The sequence below is a fragment of the Triturus cristatus genome, chromosome 10 (genome assembly GCF_964204655.1).
Source record: "Triturus cristatus chromosome 10, aTriCri1.1, whole genome shotgun sequence".
Lineage (NCBI taxonomy): Eukaryota > Metazoa > Chordata > Amphibia > Caudata > Salamandridae > Triturus > Triturus cristatus.
Window position 1 is genome coordinate 125,825,443 of NC_140593.1, and position 23,338 is coordinate 125,848,780.

At 45.5% G+C, this 23,338-nt stretch overlaps 1 protein-coding gene across 3 annotated transcripts in view; it reads right to left on the reverse strand.

The window, feature by feature from the left end:
• The window catches only part of TOPAZ1 (testis and ovary specific TOPAZ 1), a 1,878,688-nt gene that overhangs the window by 1,533,028 nt on the left and 322,322 nt on the right, over window positions 1–23,338 (reverse strand). For all 3 annotated transcript variants that reach the window (XM_085630596.1, XM_085630595.1, XM_085630594.1), the window contains exon 3: window positions 3,613–3,686. In XM_085630596.1, the coding sequence (XP_085486722.1) occupies window positions 3,613–3,686 (74 nt within the window). The remainder of the gene's footprint in view (window positions 1–3,612; window positions 3,687–23,338) is intronic.

Consider the following 23,338-nt stretch of genomic DNA (forward strand, 5'->3'; position numbering starts at 1 on the left):
TGCCAGCCAAGTATTTGAAGCGCCCTGTCCAGATATCACATGTGTGATCTGGGCAGGAATCTGGTGTACTGATGCTGCACCGCCCACTCATCTGCAGTGCCCTGTTATATAATGTGCAGCCTCTGAGACCTCCCAGTCTCCACCTACGAATGCACACATCTTTAAAAGTTTAGACTCCAAACTCTACTTCACGCAGGACCAGGCAGGGCTTTCTTCCAACAGGCATCTGTGCTGCTCGTGAGCCCAAATTGGACCTGCAAATGGGAGAATCGTTGTTGATATGAATATAGGGGTTCCCTAGACCCATATAACCGCTGACAAGCGCTTGTAACCAAGTGCACCAGCAGAGTTCGCGTACTGCCTAGCAACCCTCTAACCCCCGCCCCACCCCACCCCGCTGCCAGACTCCGGCAGAGTCAACTTCTAAAGGAGGGGAGATCTTTCACCTAGGTCCAACTAGAAGACAGCGAGGTCGTTTAAAGACAAGCACAGTCCGCTTTCACTTTTGTCCGTCGCGGAAGCTTTCTTGTCTTTATGGGGCCATGTGTTTGAAACACATGGCCCCATAAAGATAAGAAACCTTTCGCGACGCACGGAAGGCAGACGAGCTTGTCCAAGTGGGACGGCTCAAAAGGCCAAACGTGAACGTCATGAACAGCTCTTTTCCAATGGCTGGCCACCGTTTAGCATAAACGGTGACGCCAGCCAATGGAAAAGCGGGACGGGGCTTAAAGCCTGTTACTGAAAATACCCCAAAACATTCAATCTCGCCAGCGAGACTGCGCATGTGCGCAGCCCACACCAGCCGAGACCTAAAAAAAAAAAAAAAAAAAAAAAAAAAAGAAGAAGCTAGCAACTGGCGGCCCTGCCCTCTTTCTCCACTACTCTGCTCTGCTTCCAGTAAGCGAGAGCAGACATAATGCTCTTGCTTGCTGAAAGCACAGCCGAATTGCTTTCAGACACAGGGAACTGCATGTTTAACAGCTCCCTAAGTCTGAAAGCAATGCTGGTTCCTGACACTTTGGGGGCATTCAGGCTCTCCCGTGGTCCCAGTGGAGATATGGCCAGGCCCCTGAAGATGGGGTTCCCAGGGCCAAAATCTGCCAATGGAGGGGGACGCACAGTTATCCTCCATTGAAAAAAGGGCAGGACCCTCCTCAATAAAAACTATCTAAAATAAAAGGCCAGGCCCCGGGGCTGAAATCAGCCAAGGGAGGGTGGCCACACACCCCTCCTCTATTACAAATAGGGTGGGCCCCAGGGATAGGGTCCCCGGGGCAAAATCTGCACGGGGTGTGGAAAGGGGGGTGGGTGTGGAAGGGAAGTGGGGGGGGTCAAGGGGGGAGGTGGCCTACATCCGCTGATAAATGGAGATTTTAAAAAGGAAGGCCCAGGTGAAGCCACCAGAGGCCCAGCCCCCTTAACAACTCAACAACTACTGGTTGGGGGATGAGTTTCCTTGGATAAGGAGGGTCCAAGAACCCCCCCCCCCCCCCCCCCGTTACCTCCAGTAAGTCCCACACAGCGGGATTGTTGAGAGCTGGTCAGAGGCCCCGCCTCCTTCCTCCACCGCTCTGCAAATGTGTCTAGCAGATTTAAAAAAAAAAACAGATATTCACTTTAAAAAACCAAAGGTTACAGGTACGTTATAGTTAGGAAACGAAACCATAGAAAATTAGCTAACTATAACTTACGCCCCCATAATGCACTGCTTATGAACTCACATATAACATCACTCATGACATGGTCGTGTAATGAGTTCCAAGAGGATTTCAGTCTGTGAAAAATGGTGATCCTCTTCTGGGAACTGACAAAACATCTGTGAGCAAAACCAGTTTTCTCTCTGTGAAGCTAGGGTTAGTGTTCCAGAAGCTACAGTGAGGACATGTTTTCAATTCACAATACTCTCTCTCATTCATGTAAGAAAAAAAGCCTGGCATGGCGAGTTAACTGAACTCCCAAGAGCAACAGCAGTTTGTCAGGTGATTCTATTTTCATAGTTTTCTACTGCAGGTTCCCCACAGATTTCTAATAGACAACCAGCATGCTCACATACAGTATTTCTGAAATAAATTGGACTGCTCAACGCCATGATATTGGAGTTGGAACTGCTGAATTTAAAGCCTTGACTATGAAGCAGGCTGAAGGAAATGAGCACTGAGAGGTTAACACACATATGAAAACAAATGTTTTAAAAATGCGTGGGGATCTCCAGCATCCCTTTTCCACAGACTATCCATCCTCTCTGTTGCTGAACACCTCCTTATTTTAAAATAGAAGTGTTTCGATAGACAAAGATAATGAGCAAACCTACTAGTAGACATCATACAAAGATGAATAGATGTGTGTTCCCCTGTGTAGTGAGACCATCGGAATGAGTTTCTCCTTGAACTTTAATTATGTTTAATTTTTTAATTTCAACTCCCATTTGTCAGTATTTGAATCTACAATCATGACTGTGCACTACATTCAAAATAATTTTTATTGCGTTTTCAATAGAATAAAAGATTTTAAAATAAATGCCAATTGTCTGGATGTCTTGCTCTACAACTTACAAGACTATATTCAAAGATTGTTGTTAAAAAATAAGTAACATTTAAATCAGATAGAAAAATGGGAAAGCTATTTTAAAACAATGACAATTGTCATGGGCTACGCACTTTTCAGAGACTGAAAACACTAACACCTGGAAAGGAACAGTTTTATTTAAAGAATATGTAACAACATAGATGAGAACAAATTACATAAACTTTTCAGCTTTCTGCACAGGCAAGTGAATGATTCTAAAGCTGTATTTTCCAGAGACACGTCTCCAGGGGAATGAACATTCTGGGAGCTCTGTGAAAACTCTAGGCCTTTGCTAGAACGCTGTGATCTTTACAGACAGATGGTAAAACGCTGTGATCTTTACAGACAGATGGTAAAACGCTGTGATCTTTACAGACACATGGTCAGTGAAGACGGTGTGGTGATATGCGATTTGCCCCTGAAATTGGGCTTGTCTCCGTGATTAGCTAAAATGTCCAGGGCAGATATGGCCTGTTCAAGCCCAATAAAAATTCAGTATTATGAAATGCAATACCCTCCTGTCATCATCCTATAAGGAGCGTAGTTCAGGTTAGGACTTTAATCATCTATAACCAGGGCCACTGGAATTATGCATCAGGGGAGAGCGAAATTATGCAGCAGAGTTGAGTAAATTATGTGGAAGAAGGGCCAAATTATGTGGCATAATGTGGCACATTGTGATAGTAATACTTAGTTATTTTGAAATTTTAACTCGTTAACACTGTCTGTGTGTTGGTTGCACCTCATTAGTACCAATGTAACTCCCAAATATAGCAATAAGCAACAGAAAGGTGGCCAGTCAATCTTTGCAAAGGGCCTTCCCCTGTGCAGCAATACATGTCGCTGCGATTTTAGAACCGTTTGAACCACAAACTTTTTTTTGTTAAAATCTTAAGATCATGCAAAAGATGGATTATGTGGCAAATGCGACAAATCTATAATTAAGTGAAAAACATTGCGCCCACACAACCACATAATTCCAGTGGCCTGGTCTATAACCTGCATACGCAGATCAAAGTATTATGCTTTTGTGCATTTTCTTACCTGTGAACAAAGGCTTAGAATATACGATTTCACAGTTTATAGAATCTTCATGTTCTTGGATTGGAGAATCAGCGCTGTAAATCAAAAAAGGTGTTTACTTCAATGTAGTGGACTATAGCTAAACAATTAACGCAATACTGATTTGAAAATGCTGTATAAATTAAACTTAACAAAATGCACTGGTATGCACTTCAACAGTAAATGCTTCTTAATGAATAAATTGGTCTATAAATTTAAGACCGGTTGTCCGTCTAAAACAATGGAGACACAGAATTAACTACTGCACTCTTTTAGGCCTTGGCCCATTTACTTATGGTATTCACATGGGGCATTCTTCCTCTTTGAACAATGTCATCTGATACAAGTACTTTAGCGTCACCGGTTGTATACCTCCACACAGGCTAAAATCTCAGTTTCATGCCTCAATTTTCTTTTCTCAGGCTAAAATAACATATGTAGTGACAAATCAAGGTGTCTAAAGGACTCGCAGTACACAAGGCACAGAGTGAGCAAATTCTACTCAAACGCACACCTGAATCCCATTTAAACCCACCTAAGGTAAGCCCCCTAGTAATTCCACAGTTCAGTAATTGCTGCTCTGGTACTTTACTCGAGTGAAATACAAAACCTGAAGTTTTTAGCTAAATCAGAAAAAGTTGAATTGCACCTCTGGAAATCGGTCAAGGCCATATGCTTGGAAATATTTGGTTTCCAGGAATACAGTACGATATGTGTTTATTAATCTATATATGGTAGCAGTGGAAAAGCCACTGTACCTCCTAGATTAGAACAATATATAGGATGGGTAAACCATACAAGAAGTTAACAACACAATTTATGAGGAAGGGTTCCTCACAGATTGCACTATTGCTACCCACTAGATGCACACAGTGTGTAAAAAGCCACACTCAATGAAGACATGAAAAATTCGGCACAAATTTCCATATAAAGTTTATAGGTAAAGTACCAAGAATTTACACATATATAAAGTAAGGAAACACATTTTACGAATATTTAAATTGCAAAAGCACAATCAATTTATGCCCACAGACACGACCAGAAACAACAGGTAAATACTTGAGGCAAGGGCAAGTGGCAAATCATTGTTGAATTGGTGTGAAGCTGAAATTTGTGAAGATGTACAGTTGAGCACAGCTTCTGTGGTGATTGCAACAGCCAACACGTTTCGCTGTAGACTGCTTTTTCAAAGCTGTAAAGTGTCCATAAATTATGATAAAAAGCATCAAAATGATGACATCGCAATATATACAACTTACCTTCCAATATAACAGTAAGTATACATATAAAATGCAGGATTTCATTAATTACAATACTAGATTTGTCACTTGCGTCATTGTTTGTAAATGCTCACTGATTAACGTCGGAAGGACTGTTAGGTGCCTTAATTAAATTAGGTTCCTTACTCTATATTCTTGGTACTTTACCTATGGACTTCATATGGAGGTGTGCGCCAGATTTTTCATATGCAGTTTTTATTATCCGAGTAAGACACCAGATAAAATTAAAAAGCCAATAGTCTTCGCCTATATCGATTGACTTTGGCAATACATTTTCATCCAGGTAGGCTGCTGAGCACATGGCTAAAAGTAAAAAAAAAAAGATTTTTTTTTAATGTTAATGTCGCGCTCATCAGTGGTCACATCACAATGCTTTTTTTCTCATTACTTTCAGTCATGCTGCACAGCATCTGAACAACATGGCTAAAATGAACAATGACATACTCAAACAGCTCTTGTGTATGTGAAAGCTATTTGGCTTTGTCAATTTGTTTTTTTTGGTGCCAGGACAGAGCAGGAGGCGGCAAGATGGGGGCACAAAATAATAGATGGCGGGATGGTCAACTAACATCAGGAAGGGAGGTTGGAGCAAGTGTTATGTCCAGACTGGCAGCAGCATGAAAGCAGGAGTGATCAGACGAAAGTGGGTTTAAGAAGATGGTTATTGAAATACCAGACAGCACACAACAATCCTTGGTGACTGTTCAAAGCTCTAGCCAGTACTGGCCTCACCTGAAACCCTCACCAAGAGCCGACAGCACTGTGCTTTCAACCATTAAAGTCACAGTAAAGCATAAAAAACAACACACAAGTACCACCAAGAATGTGACTTAAGTGCTACAATAAACTAAAGACAGGAATCAAGCCTTAAGAAGAATTACACTAATTTGTAGAACATGTTATACTCTGCATCTTTGACGAGAATGGCTACAATCAGGGTGGAAAAATCATGCAAAGGGACTTAGAAACAGCAGTGAACTGTACCGTAGGGTGAGCAAATCAGATAGCATGTTACAGTCAGATAGTGCCTCCACACTGACCAATCAGAGACGCCATAGCAGATCGTTAACAAGGAAGGAGGAGTTGAAAAACATGGGAGTGAGGATGAATTGGGAAGAGGAAACTACCTGCAAAAGGAAAAGCAGGTGCTGAAACTAAGAGGAAAAACTCGGGTGAAATTGCAGCATCTAAGCGAGAGTCTAACCTGAACAAGTGTGCACGGCGCGAGTCTCCACTTTGGCAAGGCTTCCACAGGAATCGCACGGGAAGCGCGAGCTGAGTGCACGTAGCAGACTAGAGGATGCAAGCAGAGAAGTTCAAGCTGAGGTCGTGAGGATGTTCTCCCAACGGCCCTTCACTGCTCATTTCAATGAATTAGAAGGTTAACTAGAGTTGCAGAATCCTTGCAACTTCAATACAATGAAAATTGAGATGGCTCAACCATAATATAATTTGTAAATTCGATAGGCAAAGAAAATTAATGTAGTTGGAAGTGTGCTGTCCAGGTACAGGAGAGCTTATCGCCAAAATATGTTATGTCCAGACTTGTGAAAGCATGAAATCAGGAGCGATCAGACAGTGGGTTTAAAAAGATTTATTATCGAAATACTGGACAGCGCTCAACAATCCTGGGTGACCCTCAAAGCTCCAGCCCGTACTGAACCTTAACTGGAATCCTCACCAAGAACCGACATCACAGATTGTTCTACTATTAAAGTCAAAGTAAAGCATAAAACACAACAGCAAGACCATGGACGGTTGGAGGAGGAAGGCTGGAAGCAAACAGCAGCAGGAGGAGGAAGGGAGGAAGCAAATTAGGGCAGGATGGGGCAAAAAAAACAATGAACAGGAGGAGGAGGAGGAGGAGGAGGGCAGGAAAGCAGAGCAACACAAGGGAGTGGTGGGCAGTGGGGGTGGGGCAAGAGAGTGGGAGGGAGCAAACAAAATAATGGACATCAGGGCAGCTCGATGGATTGCACTCTTATAGAGTTCAACAAGTAAAGTTTTTAAAAAATAACTCCAGAAGCAAGTGCTCAGTGGAAGGCAACTGGCTGCAGAAAGGAAGCTGTAGTTGGTCCATGCTCCACGGCAGGGACAAACACCAGTAGAAAGTGAAAGCAGCAGGAAGCTGGGGGGCGTTACTAATTTAAGGCAAACTTTTACTGAAAAGTAATAACAATATTAAATATGTTGGTTGCCCTTTCTGTTAAAGCCCTCAAAAGAACTTCTAACATGTTCTTTTCTATGCTGATTGGTATTAAAACTGCAATTAAGATAGCCAATGCCATTTTTCTTGTCGACAAAGTAGCTGACGCCGGACGGCCTACCCGTCAGAGCTGCAGCAGCTATCCCAATCATTCTGAGAGCGCCCCCATCAATACGTAACCACAGTGTCGAAAACCCCCTGCAGTGTGCGGTCGCTACGCTGCGGCAGAGGCCCCAGGGTGTCACTGCTATGGGGCGCCCCAGGGGCAAAGTGCAGGAGGCTGGAGCGGCGGACACTTGGGGGATGGAAGATAGAGAGCCTGCTTTGCAGGTCGTGGACGAAGTCCCCCCCCCACTAACCTCGAAGCCCCCATGGATAAGCTGACCTCATATTGAAAGAAGTGCAAGACTCGAGGGCGACCATAGAGCAGCAACTTGGCTCTCTGACGACGGGATTCACCCTCCTTAAGACCGATCATGCCAAGCTGGCCACAACTGTCAAAGACAAACTCGCGCTTCTGGAACTGCTGCCGCAGCACAAGGAACATGGATTGCAACTCACACAACTCCAGAAACAAGTCGCTGGTCAGCAGGAGAGGGTGAAGGACGCGGAGGGTAGAGCCCGAAGCAACAACATCCACGTCATAGGCCTACCCGAGCGCTGTGAAGGGACAGAGGCCACCATCTTTATGGAACATTGGTTCAAGGAACATGTGGCCCAGGAAGGCTTGTCTGACTTTTTCTGTGTAGAGAGGGCACATAGGATTCCATCTGGTAGGCCGACGGCTGGGGCCCACCCCCGCCCACTGATGGTAAAAATCAAAAATTTCAGGGATAGAGATCTACTACTACAGAGGGTGAGAGAACTGTCCCAAATACACTACGAGAATTAACAGGTCCTTATATCCGGATTACACTACTCTGGTACAGCACAGGCGCTCCCTATACTAAGACGCAAAGAAAAAACTCAGAGCGCTGAACATCAAATATGCATTGCTGTTCCCAGCCAAGTTAAAAGTAATCCAGGACCAGAAGACACAGTTTTTTTTAAACACCAGACGAGGTAGAGGAGTGGCTCAAAATCATCTTCCCCGCGGGGAAGTCCGGCCTCTCCTCACAGTCCATGGAGGCACGCCCGAAGCCGAAACGGATCCGAAATTCAAAACGCTTCAGGGCAGGGCGTATGACCAAGCCTGGAAACCCCACCCCGCAGCAGGCTCAGCGGGACCAAGCGGAGACATTGGAGACAGCCAACAGGTTACAAGAAGGCACGCACCCAATACCCTCGGACTCGTTGGAGGATGCCTTGGTCCATTCTGACTCCAGTATAACTTTGTAAAGCAATATTACGCCTCAGACCGCTGATGGTTTTCTGGGGTAGCTGGGTGGCTGCCGTTGGAACATATCGTAAGCTAAGTTATCTAGGTGTGCATATGTAAGTTTCTTCCATTCACAATGCATGGTTCTCTTTGACGTGCCGACTCCAGGATGAATACTGTCACTTAGGGTCCGGGTAGCGTAGAGCACACACCGTTCCCGCCCCACTAGGCAGCTTTTAGGAATGCACCCCCCTCCCCACAGCGAAAGCAACACGTACACTGTTACTTGTTTGCACCATTGTGCACCTGGTTTCGGCCAGCGTAGTTCTCGCCGCCAGCCCAAGTATTGTAATTTTTAGTTTAGTAGTATCCACCTACGCCACACATGTTCCGATTGTTAGTGCAATTTGATCACACATGCAGGACAGCTACAACGTAATTACTTGGAACGTGCGGGGATTGGGGTCTGTCCACAAGAGACATATAATGCACGCGCAACTCAATAGGCGACGAGCGCATATTGTATGTTTACAGGAGTCCCACCTGACCACAGCTGAGATAGCTAAACTGCTCAAGAAATGGAGGGACAGGTTTTTTCCACATCATACTCCGCCTTTGCCAGAGGTGCCTCGATGTGGGTTAGAAGTAGACTTCCCTTCAAGGCACTGGAGCAGCGGGTGGGCCCTCTAGGCAGATATACATTGGTGAGAGCCATGCTGGATGGCACACAAATAATTCTGGATAGTATATACGTGCCGAACTTCGAGCGGGACAAATTCCTACTGAGCATTAACCCTGTACTAGCGGCCTGGGCTACATGTTCATGGATAATAGGCTGAGACTATAACACTGTTTTGGATATCGCCATCGACAGATCTCACCCCCCTCTAGCGGGTGCTAGCTCCATAAGACAGGCTGACGCACTGAGTGACTGGGCTGACAGATGGGGGATGGGAGACGTGTGGCGACTGAAACACCCAACAAGTAGAGAACACTCTTTTTTCTCCATCCACATCAACTACACACTCGTATAGATAGGATTTTCTGCTCCAATCGCATCACGGCCCAGATCACGTATGCCACGTATTTGGGTAAGAGACTTTCAGACCATAACCCATTGGAAATTACGCTAGCATGGGGCAGAATCCCCACCCCAGTCCCCACCTGGAAATTATAACTTCAGATGCTTGAGGGAGCTGTCTTCCGGGAGGCCCTTTCCACTGGCATTCACCACTATTTTGCTGAAAACACAGGAACTGCCTCTACCCCACAGGTGGAGTGGGACGACTTTCAGACGGTGATCAGAGGCCTAGCTATTAGCACTACAGCAGGGACGCGACAGGAAATACACAATAATCTTAGAGGAGTCGAAAATACTTTGAATGGATTACAACAGGCGGCGGCAAATGAACCCTTTAAGGATGCTTCGTTGCAGGAAGCTCGAATAAAACATGTAGAGCTCCTAGAAACATTGCGATGCATTGATTACACTGCCTATACACACGCCAAGCACGCTGAAGCAGACAAGGCTGGCCCACCACTGGCGTACATACTCCGGGATGACCCTTCGGACACCCCTATACACGAGGTCATCACAATGGCTGGGAATACGCAGGGCATTAATGATGCTTTCTGCGAATACTATCAGACGCTTTACCAGTAACCCCCCCTCCCCCGGTTGGACGAGGACACCGTGGAGGCGTTTCTCACTGATGTACATTTCCCCCAACTAACTAAAGCAGGGCAGGACAATATCTCGGGCCCCATTACTTGAGCAGAAATCAAGGCTGCCATCCGGGGTTTCCCCCATAACAAGGCCCCTGGCCTTCTTTGCTACTTTCTCGGACTCCCTAGTGCCTCAACTAGAGCGACTGTACAACACTGCGAGAGACGCTGGAACACTGCCCCCCCCCCCACTACTAGGCAGGCACTAGTGGTATCCCTCCCCAAACCGGGCCGATCGACTACGGACCTCTCGGGTTATAGACCCTTGTCCTTATTAACGACTGAGTATAAAATACTGAGCAGAATCCTGGCAAATTGCTTGCTCCCCTATCTACATTGTTTGATTCACCCTGACCAGTGTGGGATTGTACCGGCACGTAGCACCTCACTTAATATTAGGAGGCAATATCACGTCATGACAGCTACCCCCTCAGAATGGTGCAACGCAAGTTGCATCACTCTAGATTTGAGGCAGGCATGTGACACACTCAGATGGGATTACATGTTTCGGATTCGGACTTCCTCCAGAATATCTGAAGTGGGTCAAACGGTTATACTCTGTCCCCACGGCGAGAGCTCGCACTGGGAGTCACATTTCCCAAGAATATCCGATCGGCAGGGGCATCCATCAGGAATACCCCCTTTCTCCATTATTTTTCGTGCTAGCATTGGAACCCTTGGCCCTCAGGTTACGGATGACTGCGAAACTGACCGGTATACAACTGGGGCAGGCTACGCTTATAATATCGGCATATGCAGATGATATCATTCTATATGCCAAAGATTTAACCGCGGAACTCGCACCCTTATCAGACACCTTCACCACCTTTGCAAATATTTCAGGCCTTCCAATCAATGAGGGCACGTCCTACGCTTTCTTTTTCTGTCCAGGGGAACACACTGAGGCCATCCAATTTAGCCCTCATTCTCTACGGGTTGCGGCCCACACGTTTAAATATCTCGCGGCTGGGGTCTCCTTCCCAGATACCCCTGCCATCTACCTATTAGGGCTGACCCGCCGTCCCAAAGTACAGAAAGAACAGTTTTGCTTTATTGACCTAGCATTGCTATTGGCCAAACGCACCCTCACAATGAGATGGAAGTCCATTACACCCCCAACACTCTGTAGCTGGCATGGTAAGGTGGTGAGATGGAGCAGCGCTGAAAGCGCGGCGATACGACGAGAGGAAGCCAGGGGTCTGCGCAAGAAGTTAATCTCCCTTGAGTGGGATACCATTTTAGAAGCGTTCAAAGCCCTTGCGCCACCACCAGTCCCTACAGCGCAGGCGCATAGTCACCCGACTGCCCTACCCCGCATTGACCAGCATAGTAAGTTAGTGATAAGCCCTGCTGGTCCACCACTACAAAACTTGAAATGGTAACTATGAATCTTGGAGCTTTGTCGGTCATGGAGGGAGCAGTTCATGGAATATTCCGCTGTAAAGTGCAATGTGGAACGGGGCCAAGAAAAGTTGGGTTAAAGGGGGGACGGAGGGATAGCTTTTTTTATTACATTACATAAGGAAAATGCTACTTACCAGTATGCATCTGTTCATGGCATGTAGAGCTGCAGATCCTCACACTTGCATCAGATCGCCATCTGGTGTTGGGCTCGGATGCTTGCACCTTGTTGTTGTCTTGAAAGAAGTCTTTGTAGTCACGAAACAGGTGACTACTCCCTTGGACAATAGTGCGCATGGGCATCGACTACATCCTTAGATTGTTTTTCGCCATGATGGAGTTAGTAGAAAGAAAAAGATGTCCATGTGTGTATATCTAAGTAAGATAGAACTGGAACAGATACAGGTCCCGGGGAGTTGGGTGGGCGTGTGAGGATCTGCAGCTCTACATGCCAAGAACAGATGCATACTGGTAAGTAGCATTTTCTGTTCGAGGCATATGAGCTGCAGATCTCACACTTGCATAGACTGTACAGCAGCATCTCCCCTAGCGGTGGTCACCTGTATCGGTTGCAGTAGTTTGAAAGAGAGTTTTAAGAACATCTTGGCCCACAGAAGCTTGCTGCTTGGCCTGCAAGTCAACACAATAGTGTTTAGTGAAGGTGTGTGTTGTAGACCATGTTACTGCCTTACAAATGTCTTCTGGGGAAATGTTCCCTAAGAATGCCATTGAGGCCCCTAGTTTACGTGTGGAATGTGCCCTAGGGGGAATGGTCAATGTGCGTTTTGCTTTCTGGTAGCATATTTGGATACATTTAACGATCAACCTTGCAATCCCAGCCTTGGAGATGGGATTACCCTTATGCTGTGGGGAGAAAGCTACAAACAGTTGTTTTGCGAAATGATTTGATTCTGTCAATGTAATAAAGCAGGGCTCTTTTTACATCTAGGGTGTATAGAGCTCTCTCCGCTACGGAGTCCGGGTTTGGAAAAAACACTGGTAACTTCACTGATTGGTTAAGATGAAATGGAGAGATGACTTTAGGAAGGAATTTTGAGTTTGTTCTTAGAACCACCTTGTTACAATGTAATTGCAAGAATGGTTCTTGTATGGTTAAAGCCTGGAATTCACTTACTCTTCTAAGAGAGGTGATGGCAATAAGGAAAGCCACTTTCCATGTGAGGAACTGCAGTTCACATTTATGTAAAGGTTCAAATGGGGGACCCATGAGCCTAGTAAGAATATTTAGATTCTACACTGGAGAGGGTGGTCACCTAGGAGGAATTATTCTTTTGAGGCCCTCCATTAAGGCTTCATTGCAGGGACTCTAAAAAGTGACAAGTGTCTGTTTTGCAGATAAGCAGCAAGTGCTGCAAGATGTAAACGTATGGCTGAATATGCTAGGTTACATCTTTGCAAGTGCAGTAGGTAGCAAATGATATTCTGGATGGAGGCATCCAGTGGATCAATATGGTTGTTGGTGCAGTAAATGGAACATCTTTTCCATTTTGCAGCATAGCAAGCTCTAGTAGTAGGGAGTCTGGCTTCTTTAATGATGTTCATACAGTCCGGTGGTAGGTTAAGGTAACCGAACTCTAGGACTTCAGGAACCCGATCCAGCTGACCTGGATCTGTATGTCTGGTCTCTCCATGGTTCTGCGTTAGCAGGGATGGGGACAGGCGTAGTTTTTGGTGCAGAACTAGTGAGAGTTCCAACAGTGTTGTGAACCACGGTTGGCGTGCCCATTTGGGAGCTACTATGATTAGTTTGAGAGACTTTTGTCGGAGCTTGCGTACCACTAGTGGAATCAGTGGGAGTGGCGGAAAAGCGTACGCAAATCTGCCTGACCAGTTCATCCATATCGCATTGCCCTTGGACAATGGGTGTGGTAACCTGGCGGCGAAGGTTGGGCATTTTGCGTTTTCGTGTGTGGCGAACAGATCTATGTCTGGTTGGCCCCACAAGTGGAAAAATGGTAGAAGAACCGGGGGATGTAGTTCCCATTCGTGAATCTGTTGTGTCTGTCGACTTAACAGATCCACGATCTCATTGTGAACTCCTGGGAGGTGTTCGGCAAGTAGATATATATTTTGTGGGATGGCCCATCTCCAAATGATCTGTGAGAGCTGGGACAGCTGCAGAGAGTGTGTGCCTCCTTCTTTCTGTATGTAGTACTTGGCTGTCATGTTGTCCGTCCGGATCAGGACAGCTTTGTTTTGTATATGTACTTGGAATGTTTTTAAAGCTAGAAATATTGCTAGTAGCTCCAGGTGATTAATGTGGAGAAGTTTTTTGTTGACTGATCCACTTGCCTTGGGTTGTATGTCCGAGGAGCTGGGCTCCTCATCCTGTGAGTGATGTGTCTGTCGTGAGTACTATCTGTGGAATAGGTTCGAGGAACGGCCGCCCTTTGGACAAGTTTTTTGTGTTCCACCACTGCAGAGAGCGATGTGTGCGGGTGTCTACCGACACAAGATCTGTAAGTTGTCCTGGAGCATGATTCCACTGATGTGCTAGACATTCCTGTAAGGGTCGCATTTGAAGTCTTGCATAAGGTACAATAAAAAGCAAGATGCCATCATGCCTATGGGTTGCATGAACACTCTGGCTGGGAGAGTGTTGGGCTTGAAATTTTGAGATGAGGGTTTGTATGCTGGCTATCCTGGATGGACTGGGATATGCTAGAGCTGTGGAGGTGTTTATTGTGGCCCCCAGATATTGGTGTTTATGAGAGGGCTGGAGATGCGACTTGGTGTAGTTGACATTAATACCCCAAATTTTATATTGTTTCGATGGTTTGGGGAGTGTGTTGAACACATTGGTTGAAGGACTTGGCTTTTATTAGCCAGCCGTCCAGATATGGGAAGACATGGATGTGTTGTCTTCTCAGGTGTGCTGCTACTACCGCAAGACATTTTGTGAATACCCTGGGTGCGGTGGTGACTCCGAAGGGAAGGACCTTTAACTGATGGTGTTGTCCGTCCACTACAAACCGTAGATACTTCCTGTGAGCAGGATGTATGGGAATGTGGAAGAAAGCGTCCTTGAGATCTAGTGTATCAAGGAAATCACCTTTTTGTAGCAGCGGGAGCACTTGTTGGAGAGTGATCATTTCAAAATGATCCAAGTGTGTATATATAGGTTGAGGGGTTTGAGGTTGAGTATCGGTCTTAGAGTCCCATCCTTTTTGGGGATTAGGAAGTACAGCGAGTAAACCCCTGTTCCTTGATGTTGTAAGGGACCAGGTTCTATTGTGTGCTTTTGAAGCAGTGAGAGAACCTCTTAATTTAGAAGCGTGAGATGATCTGTGGGCATTGGACGCTGCTTGGGTGGTATGTGTAGAGGGTAGCTGTAAGTTCCAGGCAGTAATCATACTGGATAATCTGTCTTACCCACTTGTCTGTTGTGATGGAATTCCAGACAGGTAGGAACTGTGATAATCTTTCCCCGACTGGAATGGTCTGGGGGAAACGGAGGGAAGTCACTGTTTTGTAGAGGGGGAGGTGCAAGTGTTATTACCTCGGCCTCTTCCTTTATTGTTATTCCCTCTGTATCCGCCTCTAAAATATCCTCTACTGGGGGATGTTTGTGTAGTGGTTTTAAACGAAGATGAGGTGTCTGCTTCCATGTTTTTGGAGGCTCCTCTTTCGAAGGAGCGACGAAAGGAGCCACGTGTTTGTGGAGACTAACGCTCCCATGGACTTAGCAGTCTCAGTGTCTTTCTTCATTTTTTTAATTGCAGTGTCTACAACCGGGCCAAAAAGTTTTTCTTGGTTGAACGGCTGGTTGAGGATGGTAGTCTGCACCTTAAAGCCTTAAATGAGCAGCCAGGCATGGCGTCTAAGGAGTACACTGGTATTGATGGATCTAAAGGCAGTGTCTGCAGCGTCAAGTGCGCATTTAATTGACGCGTTTGAAATTAGCTTGCCCTCTTGGATGAGATCATTTGCTTGGGTTTTATATTGGTCAGGCAAATGTTGTAATAGAGTTTCCACTTGGTCATAGTGGGCTCTATCATATCTAGCCAACAGTGCTTGCGTGTTGGCTATGCACCAGTGATTGGCTGCCTGCGCAGCTACCTTTTCGCCAGAAGCATCCAGTAATTTGGATTCTTTATCAGGGGGTGGCGCATCCCCGTAGGTTTGTGAGTTGGCGCGTTTTCTAGCGTTGGAAACTACTAGAGAATCCAAAGGCAGCTGTCCCCTAATGTAAGCAGGGTCTTCAGGGGCAGGTCTATATTTTTTATCGATTCTAGGGTTAAGAATCCTGGCACGTACGGGATCTTTGAACACTTCCGGGGCATGCTTAATGACGCCCTTGATCATTGCCAATATTTGCACTGTCTTTTGGGACGGTTCGAATGTATCCAAAAGGAAGTCCTCCTCTGCTGTGTCTGAGTGCATTGTGATGCCGTGGTCATCGGCAGCCCTATTAAGTAACTGTCCAAATCAAATATTATTGTCTGCGGGAGATGGTTTTGAGGGGTATGGCTGGGGGCTTGGGAGGTCTGGTAGATCTGTTGGGACAGGGTACTCCCAATCATCTTGTGGGGGGTCTGGATGTGTGAACGGGTCATTTGGGTCACCCCCACCCCCCCCCAGGTCATCACCATCATCATCATCTGGAGGTGGTGTATGTGGTGGAGAAGCTACAGGCAGAGGTGCTGTAATAGATCTAGGGAGAGGAGGTGGGTTAGAAGGAAGTACAGAAGAAGGAGGCAAAGGTGATGTAGCAGAGTCCTTCACAGGCACTGGAGGGGCAGGTGCTGTGTCTAACTTTCTCTTCTTACATGGCACAGCTGTGACATGTCCTGTTTCTGGGTTAATATAAATCTTTTTCTGTATAGGATCGACAGGATCCAGATGAAAAAGTTCCTCTTCCCCGGGAACCGCCTTCAGTGCCGATTTTTTCTGTGCCGATTTTTTCGGTTCCGAGCGGGGCTGGTGTTGAGTTTTATGGTCTTTGGCATTAAGAGGCGTGGTAGAGTCCTTAGGCTTGTCTTTTGGTTCCGAGGATCTTGGTTTCGGAGCCGAAGCTGGATCTTTAGGCTTGGAAGCGTTCGAAGCCAGCTTATGCATGGGCCTCGAAGTTTTCGGGTCCGATTTGTCTTTGGAGGTGGTAGGCGTCTGAACCGATTTCGGAGCAGAGTGTTCCTTTGGCTTCGGTGCCGAAGGCGCCGGCGGGACGATTATGTGAGGTTTGCTCGGTCCCAAGCTACCAGAAGGCTTGTCTTTTTTCTTCGGAGCTGGGCCCGGAGGCGGGGCTTCTGAAGTGTGTTTTCGATCACGACTGGGGCCAACAGGCGAATTCTTGACCAGTGCCTTCGGCTTTGGAGGTGGGGATAGGGTAGGGGCAGTAGTTGACAAGGAGTGATGGGGTCGTCTGAGTCGTCTGCCTCTGACACAATTTCGAGATCTTCGGAATCTTCTTCCAGGACATCCGGGTCTTCGTCGAAAATGTCCTCTGGTTCCGGAGCTGATCTCTGCGCCATGATGTGACGTTGAGCCCTTCGATCTTGAATAGTCTTCTTCGATCGAAAGGATGCGCAGGCTGGACAGCCGGACTCCTTCTGTTCAGGTGACAGGCACAGGTTGCAGACCTTGTGATGGTCACTGTGCGGGAACTTTGCTCCACACTGGGGTAATTTCTTGAATGGCGTCCTTTCCATGAGCCGTAGGCCTTACAGCATGGATAGGCCCCGAGGCCCTCGTCGACGATCAGAATCGAGCCGATGAAAGGCGCGTCTAAGATGATCGAAGTGAATCCGAAGAGTTCGTAGAAGTTTTGTGCGTCGAAAAAGTTTGAAATGAAGATTTCGAACCGGAGCGCAAAAGTTGCATCCGGACCCAATGGCGGAAAAAAACAATCTAGGATGGAGTCGATGCCCATACACACTATCGTCCAAGGGAGGAGTCACCTATCTCGTGACTACAAAGACTTCTTCCAAGGTGCAAGCATCCGAGCCCAACACCAGATGGCGATCTAATGCAAGTGTGAGATCTGCAGCTCATATGCCTCGAACACCTATTTGTCAAATGTTGGTATAGCAGTGCAGATCGTAAGGTACCAATTGAGGCTTCAGCTGGACACCACAGATTGCCGTGCACGGCTGTGCAAAGAACTACAGTGCCTTACTGTACATTTGTGATTACCACTATTAACGTAACTGCCTCTTGCATTTTTGACTGTATTGCGTATATACATGTATTCTTTGTAATGGTTTATATGGTAATGGCTGCTGATTGTAGTCCGACAAACAAAAGAGTGAAAAATCTAATAAAATATGTTTAAAAAAAATAAAAAATTCTTATCATCAAAGTATTCATTGAATTACTGATGAGATAAAACGGTTATACTGTCCTGATAATGTAAATGTTCGCAACTGTTTATTTAAATTTTTTCAAAGCCTTCTTGCATTTATTTCATGTTATTGTATGGTGTATTTCTGTGGATTTTTTTTTACAAACTTAAACATATATAAGACTTGGGCTAGGGACAAAGGAATATCTTGTTAAGTGTGGCAGGCTTCCAAACAGTGACAATAATTGTGATTGTTCTATTGGTGGAACAGATAAGGTTATACATGTTATGCTATTTGGCACTCAGGCTCGTAAACACCGGCTACTTCCTTCATTAAAGCTGAACGGCACTCGGTACGTAGTCGAGGCTATGTCACTCTAAGGGTAGATGATCAATTGATCATTAGTACAGTGTACTTTTATTTATTATTTGAAAACTTTACTACTCTTGGAAGACGAGTATTCAATTTCTCAACTCACATACCCTGAAACACAGGTGTTGCATGTATACAATGAAATAATGTCAATACTTTGATTCCTTCAAAAAACTGTTACCAATGACAAACGCATATGTCTCATATTGTCTCTCTGATGTTTCTGATATTGTGTGAAACAACCATTTGTACTGTTTTTAATTGTTTTATTGTGACTGTGTACATATGGATGAGAAATTGTTAACAATATAAAAGAGTACATTTGGATTACGTACATTTGTTTTGGTTTTCCTTTCAAGACTGGTGGAGTTGAATTTTTGAGTGCTTCTGGGTATGTGAGTTGAGAAATTGAATACTAGTCTTCCAAGAGTAGTAAACGTTTCAAACCGTTAATGGTACCCTGACTTTTGGAATAGAGGGGTCGCTCTCGTGTTTTTACATACTTTTATTTATGGGCAGCATGGCTGAAAGTGAGGCAATGGAGCTGATATAAATTGCTAAATACTTATCAATAAAATGTTAATTTGCCTCAGTAATCTAGTGTGCCATGAATTTGTATGTGATTGGTGCTATCAATGCAGTGATATGATTTCTGTGAGGAAATGGCAGTTGCAGTTTTACCCCCATCAATTGCTGCCCCACCTACTAGACCTCAGTGATTTTGCTCCGACCATCAAAAGTGTACGTTTCATTGGCTTATACCCAATGGGCAGAAGTTAACTTGCTTATATATCCCCTGTATGTGGAACCAGGGTGCCCAGGGCCAGTAAGTTAAAGTGTAACTTCTTGTTGTGCCTCTACAAGAAAAGCACGTCTCCTAGCATGCCACTGCAGAATGGCAGAGCAGGTTTGAACTGCTAACTCAATTTGAACTTTTCAAGTAAAGGCAAACCCAAACTTTCCTTTTAAATAAATACAAGTCACCCCTAAGGCAGGCCTAACGAACCCTAAGGTATGGTGCTGTATATTTAAAAGTAGGGCATGCGTTTTTATCTGTCCTAATAGTAAAAAAAACAAATTGTTGTTTTTGCTGTTAAAAGGCTAGTAGCCTTGTTGGCGAAAACAGGGTTACACATTGACTGCTTAGATGTGCCAACTTCTGAATAGGGCTACTAAAGTTGGTATTTCAAGGTATCAAAAGAATTGTTGCATTAAACCGGACTCAATGTCCAAGTTGAATTTAATGCAATTTATGGAGTAAAGGCAACTTTAGAGAATTGCCACTGTTGCCCAGAATTTCCAGTAACCGTTTACAGTTGCTGACCACAAAACAGACTTCTGCCCACCTGGGGGGAGGTGGGAACTACCCACAAGAAAAGACACAATAGAAGCCTGCTGTTATAAGAAGTGTTGCCTCCACCTGGTAGGAAGCCCAAATGTGGTACGAGCCCAAAAGGCGAGCTTCAAAGAGGAAGCTGTCTTTGAAGGGCAAATGTTGGGGACACACAAAAGGGGCTGCTACTTTGTTCTGATAGACAGGTTGGTGTCTGGGACAGAGAGCGGGAAACAGCTGCCATGCAGGTTTTTTAGTGGAAGTGTAGTCCTCCGGTAGCCACACCTCTATTGTAACAAGCGCCACACAGCCAGAGAAGGGTTCTGTCGCCTTGGGAGTAGCTAGTATATTTCATTCGGAGATAACTAGATACCACACTTTGCAGGAAGTCATCATTAGGCCTAGTAGTCACTGCATCCCGGAGGGCAAGTTGTGGACCTAAAGGTGGCACCTAGACCTCAGATCACGTCTGTACCAGAGAGAGAACCAAAGTACCACCGTCCTGCTGTTTTCCTGGAGCTGGCAAAGAGTGCCGGCACCAAAGACTGGGCTGCTCCTGGGCTAACAAAGAGGACTGTGCCTGTAGTGCCCTGCTCGAGGAAATGTCATCCCAGAAAGAAGAGCTGAACTCCAAATGTCAGTTGGCTAACTTCCTGTTACACCTCCAGAACCACAAAAGTTTAAAAAGCCTACCTTGACAGGTTGGTAGCCACTTTCACTTGATCATCACAGACATGCAGCTTGGGAGACAGAGTCCTGTATCTCAAGAGTTGAACCAAATCTGTTGTACATGGGAGAATCACTGGAGTGCGGTGTGGTCGCCCAAGACAGACACTGGCCTCAGTTTAAGGGAACCGCTGGTTAAGTGTAACCGGAAACCAGTAGCAACTGATTATTTGTTGGACTTTGAGGGACCTCTGAAGCCAAAGTGGCCCCACCATGTTCGTGGACCGAGAGGTAGCCCCAGGAAGAAATCTGTCAAAGTGACCAGCATCCTGTATTCCTTGCATCAGGACCTCTCCATTGATTTCTACAGCAATTAGTCCAGAGATCCTGGAACAGTACTGGAAGTTGCTTTAACTGCAAGGTAACTGTGCAGTCAAGCATTACTGGCTCCTGTGACTTGCTCCCTTTCGGAGTTGGTTGCCCAACCAAACACAAATGTACAAAAGTTTCCAAAGTAGCTGCTAACCACAGTACTCGCCAAGGCGTGTTTGCATTTTGAGTGAAAAGCAGTGATTTGCGATTTGCTTAATAATTTATATCTCCAAAACCCTCAGGTAGATTTTGTTCACTTTGATGTCAGAAGTAATAAAAATGGAATCTATTTTTAAAAATTAGTGCTGGATTTTCTTTTTGTCGTGCTTTTTTCTTGTTCACATGATTTGGTACTTCTAAATACTTTATACTTGTTCCTTTGACAAAGCTTGATTGCTCAAAGCCACACCTACCCAGGGGTATAGCTAGGGTGTTGCTAATGAACTGACTGTATCCAAGACATGTTTGTGAGTTTATTACACAGTGAAGTTACACAACTGCACCCTTTGATAAACAGCATTTCGTCTCAGTTTCACTAGAGTGGTTATAAAGATACAATACTGTTTTAAGTACAGGGTTTTCTTTGGAAGAACCTCGTGCAATTTATCATTACTCGTTACATTTTAAGTTTTGTATTTGACCAACTAACTGTTATGCATATCGCATAAACCCTCAGAGAAACTTATGACGTAGGTATTGCATGCAACCGCTAGAAGTATGAGTCCCCATGTTATGTCGTATGGAAATTTTTAAATGATTTTGATTATCTATAATGCAATTTTATAATGTGGTGGTATTTATGGGTTATGTTTATACTATGTATAATAAAATTGATTGTTATTGGTATTTTTATACTGTAAGGCAATTTGCTGATGGCAATAAATTAACTCACCTAAAAAACTTAACTACAGTATAAAACATAATCCATACAGTCAGCATAAGGCATAACATAGCTGTCTATTTTTGCCCAACAGCATTGCCAACTGACAGGACACACACCTGAACTACCTGTAGATGGTATAGGGTAACCTTACTAGGGAGAGGGCCGATAACAGGAAAAAATTAAATATTTGATGAATGAAAGATGCTATTTAACCAGATAAAACCTTGGGTCCACTGCTCACAGGACAGTGGTGGGTCATTATCAACTGTAACATGGGTGAAGGATCTACATGGTCTTCCACACAGAAAAACAAGGGGTGGAATACTGAATCTGAAGTAAACTACACCAATCCTTTAGGCCCAACAAGGAGCCTCCAGGAAGCAATCTATCATATTCTGTTAAGTGGTCTGGATAGGCCTGGTAGGAAACATGACAATTTATGTGCTCATGTTTCTTAAGTTACCTTCTCTTTTACACATGACTTTTGACATACATTTGCATGTGTAACAATGCAGGATAATACTCTCTGAATCAGCTTGCTTACATTTGCACTTCATAGAAACACTTTCACGACACCTTGAACATTCAATAGAAGGGATAAAGTTCACTGCGCAAATCGCTTTCAACTTCAGTTACAACCCTACTGGGGCTCGACTTGGGTGCAGAATAAATATATATATTACCTACTGGCTGTCGCCAGTAGGTAGTTATAGTTAAGACCTATTATCCATAGGAAATCCGCAACATACTATTTGGAATAACTCTGGGGCCGGTTGACGAATCTTCGCGAAATTTCCAAAACTGGTAGGGCGCTCCAGTCCGCTCCTATCCTGAAAGTCTCGGGGTGATTCGTCAAGCAGGGGACGAGAAAAATGGGGGGGTCAGAATTACACCAAATTTGGCAAAGAGGTAGCCCTTGGTTCACACTCGTGCCTTTTGGTTAAATGGTGGAAATCCGTTCAGTAGTTGCTGAGAAAATCAAAGATAAAATCATAGATATATCTATGGCCTCGGAGGATCCGCGCACCCAGAGCGCACCCTCCCGATCACGAGCTGCATGCTAATTGGCTGTCAACTGGCTGTAAACACTCCAAACCATGAAGTGTTGGCAGCCATTTTGTGCCTCGGTAGAAGCGAGGCTCAAGAAATCAGTGGCTCAAGTGTGCAAAACGTGTAAAGGGTGCAGGGTAGAAATACCCTGACCCTCTAGACCTGCTTAGGGGGTCCCACAAGGACCCCCAGTGGCCCAAATATTTTTTTGTTTTTTGAAAAAACGGCAAAATGCGCGCTGGCGGCGCGGATCCTGCCGTTAAAAAAAAAAAAAACACGAAGCATGGGCTTCCGAGCTTCTTTAATAATTCGCCCCGGGGGGGCCAAATCCCGGGAGCAAAAATATAAAATTTGATGGGGGGGCCCAGACCAGCCCCGGGGACCGCCACCCCCGGGACTACAAAATAAATGGGTGGGTGGACTCCAAGGCCCCCACAAGCCCCGGGGCTTTTTATATTGTGGGAGGGGGGCCACGTGGCCCCCCCTCCTGGAGCAGTCGATGGCCCTGGGGACCGCCACCCCCCAGGGCCGGCGTCTGCAGTGTCTCGGGGTGCCCACCTCCGGGACACTGCTGTTTGCTGTGGCAGGGCGTGAGCCGAGGCTCCCGCCCTGTCATAGCAAACTTGGTTTGGATTTTGAAAGAGAGCAGGAAACCTGCTCTCTTTCAAAATGCAAACCATATTGCTTTTCCACACGAGGAGCTGCATGCTAGCAGCTCCCCGTGTGGAAAAGCAATGCCGGCTACCGAAGGACGTGGGGAGCCGGCTGGGACCGTGGGGGCATTGGGGTTCCCCCCCATG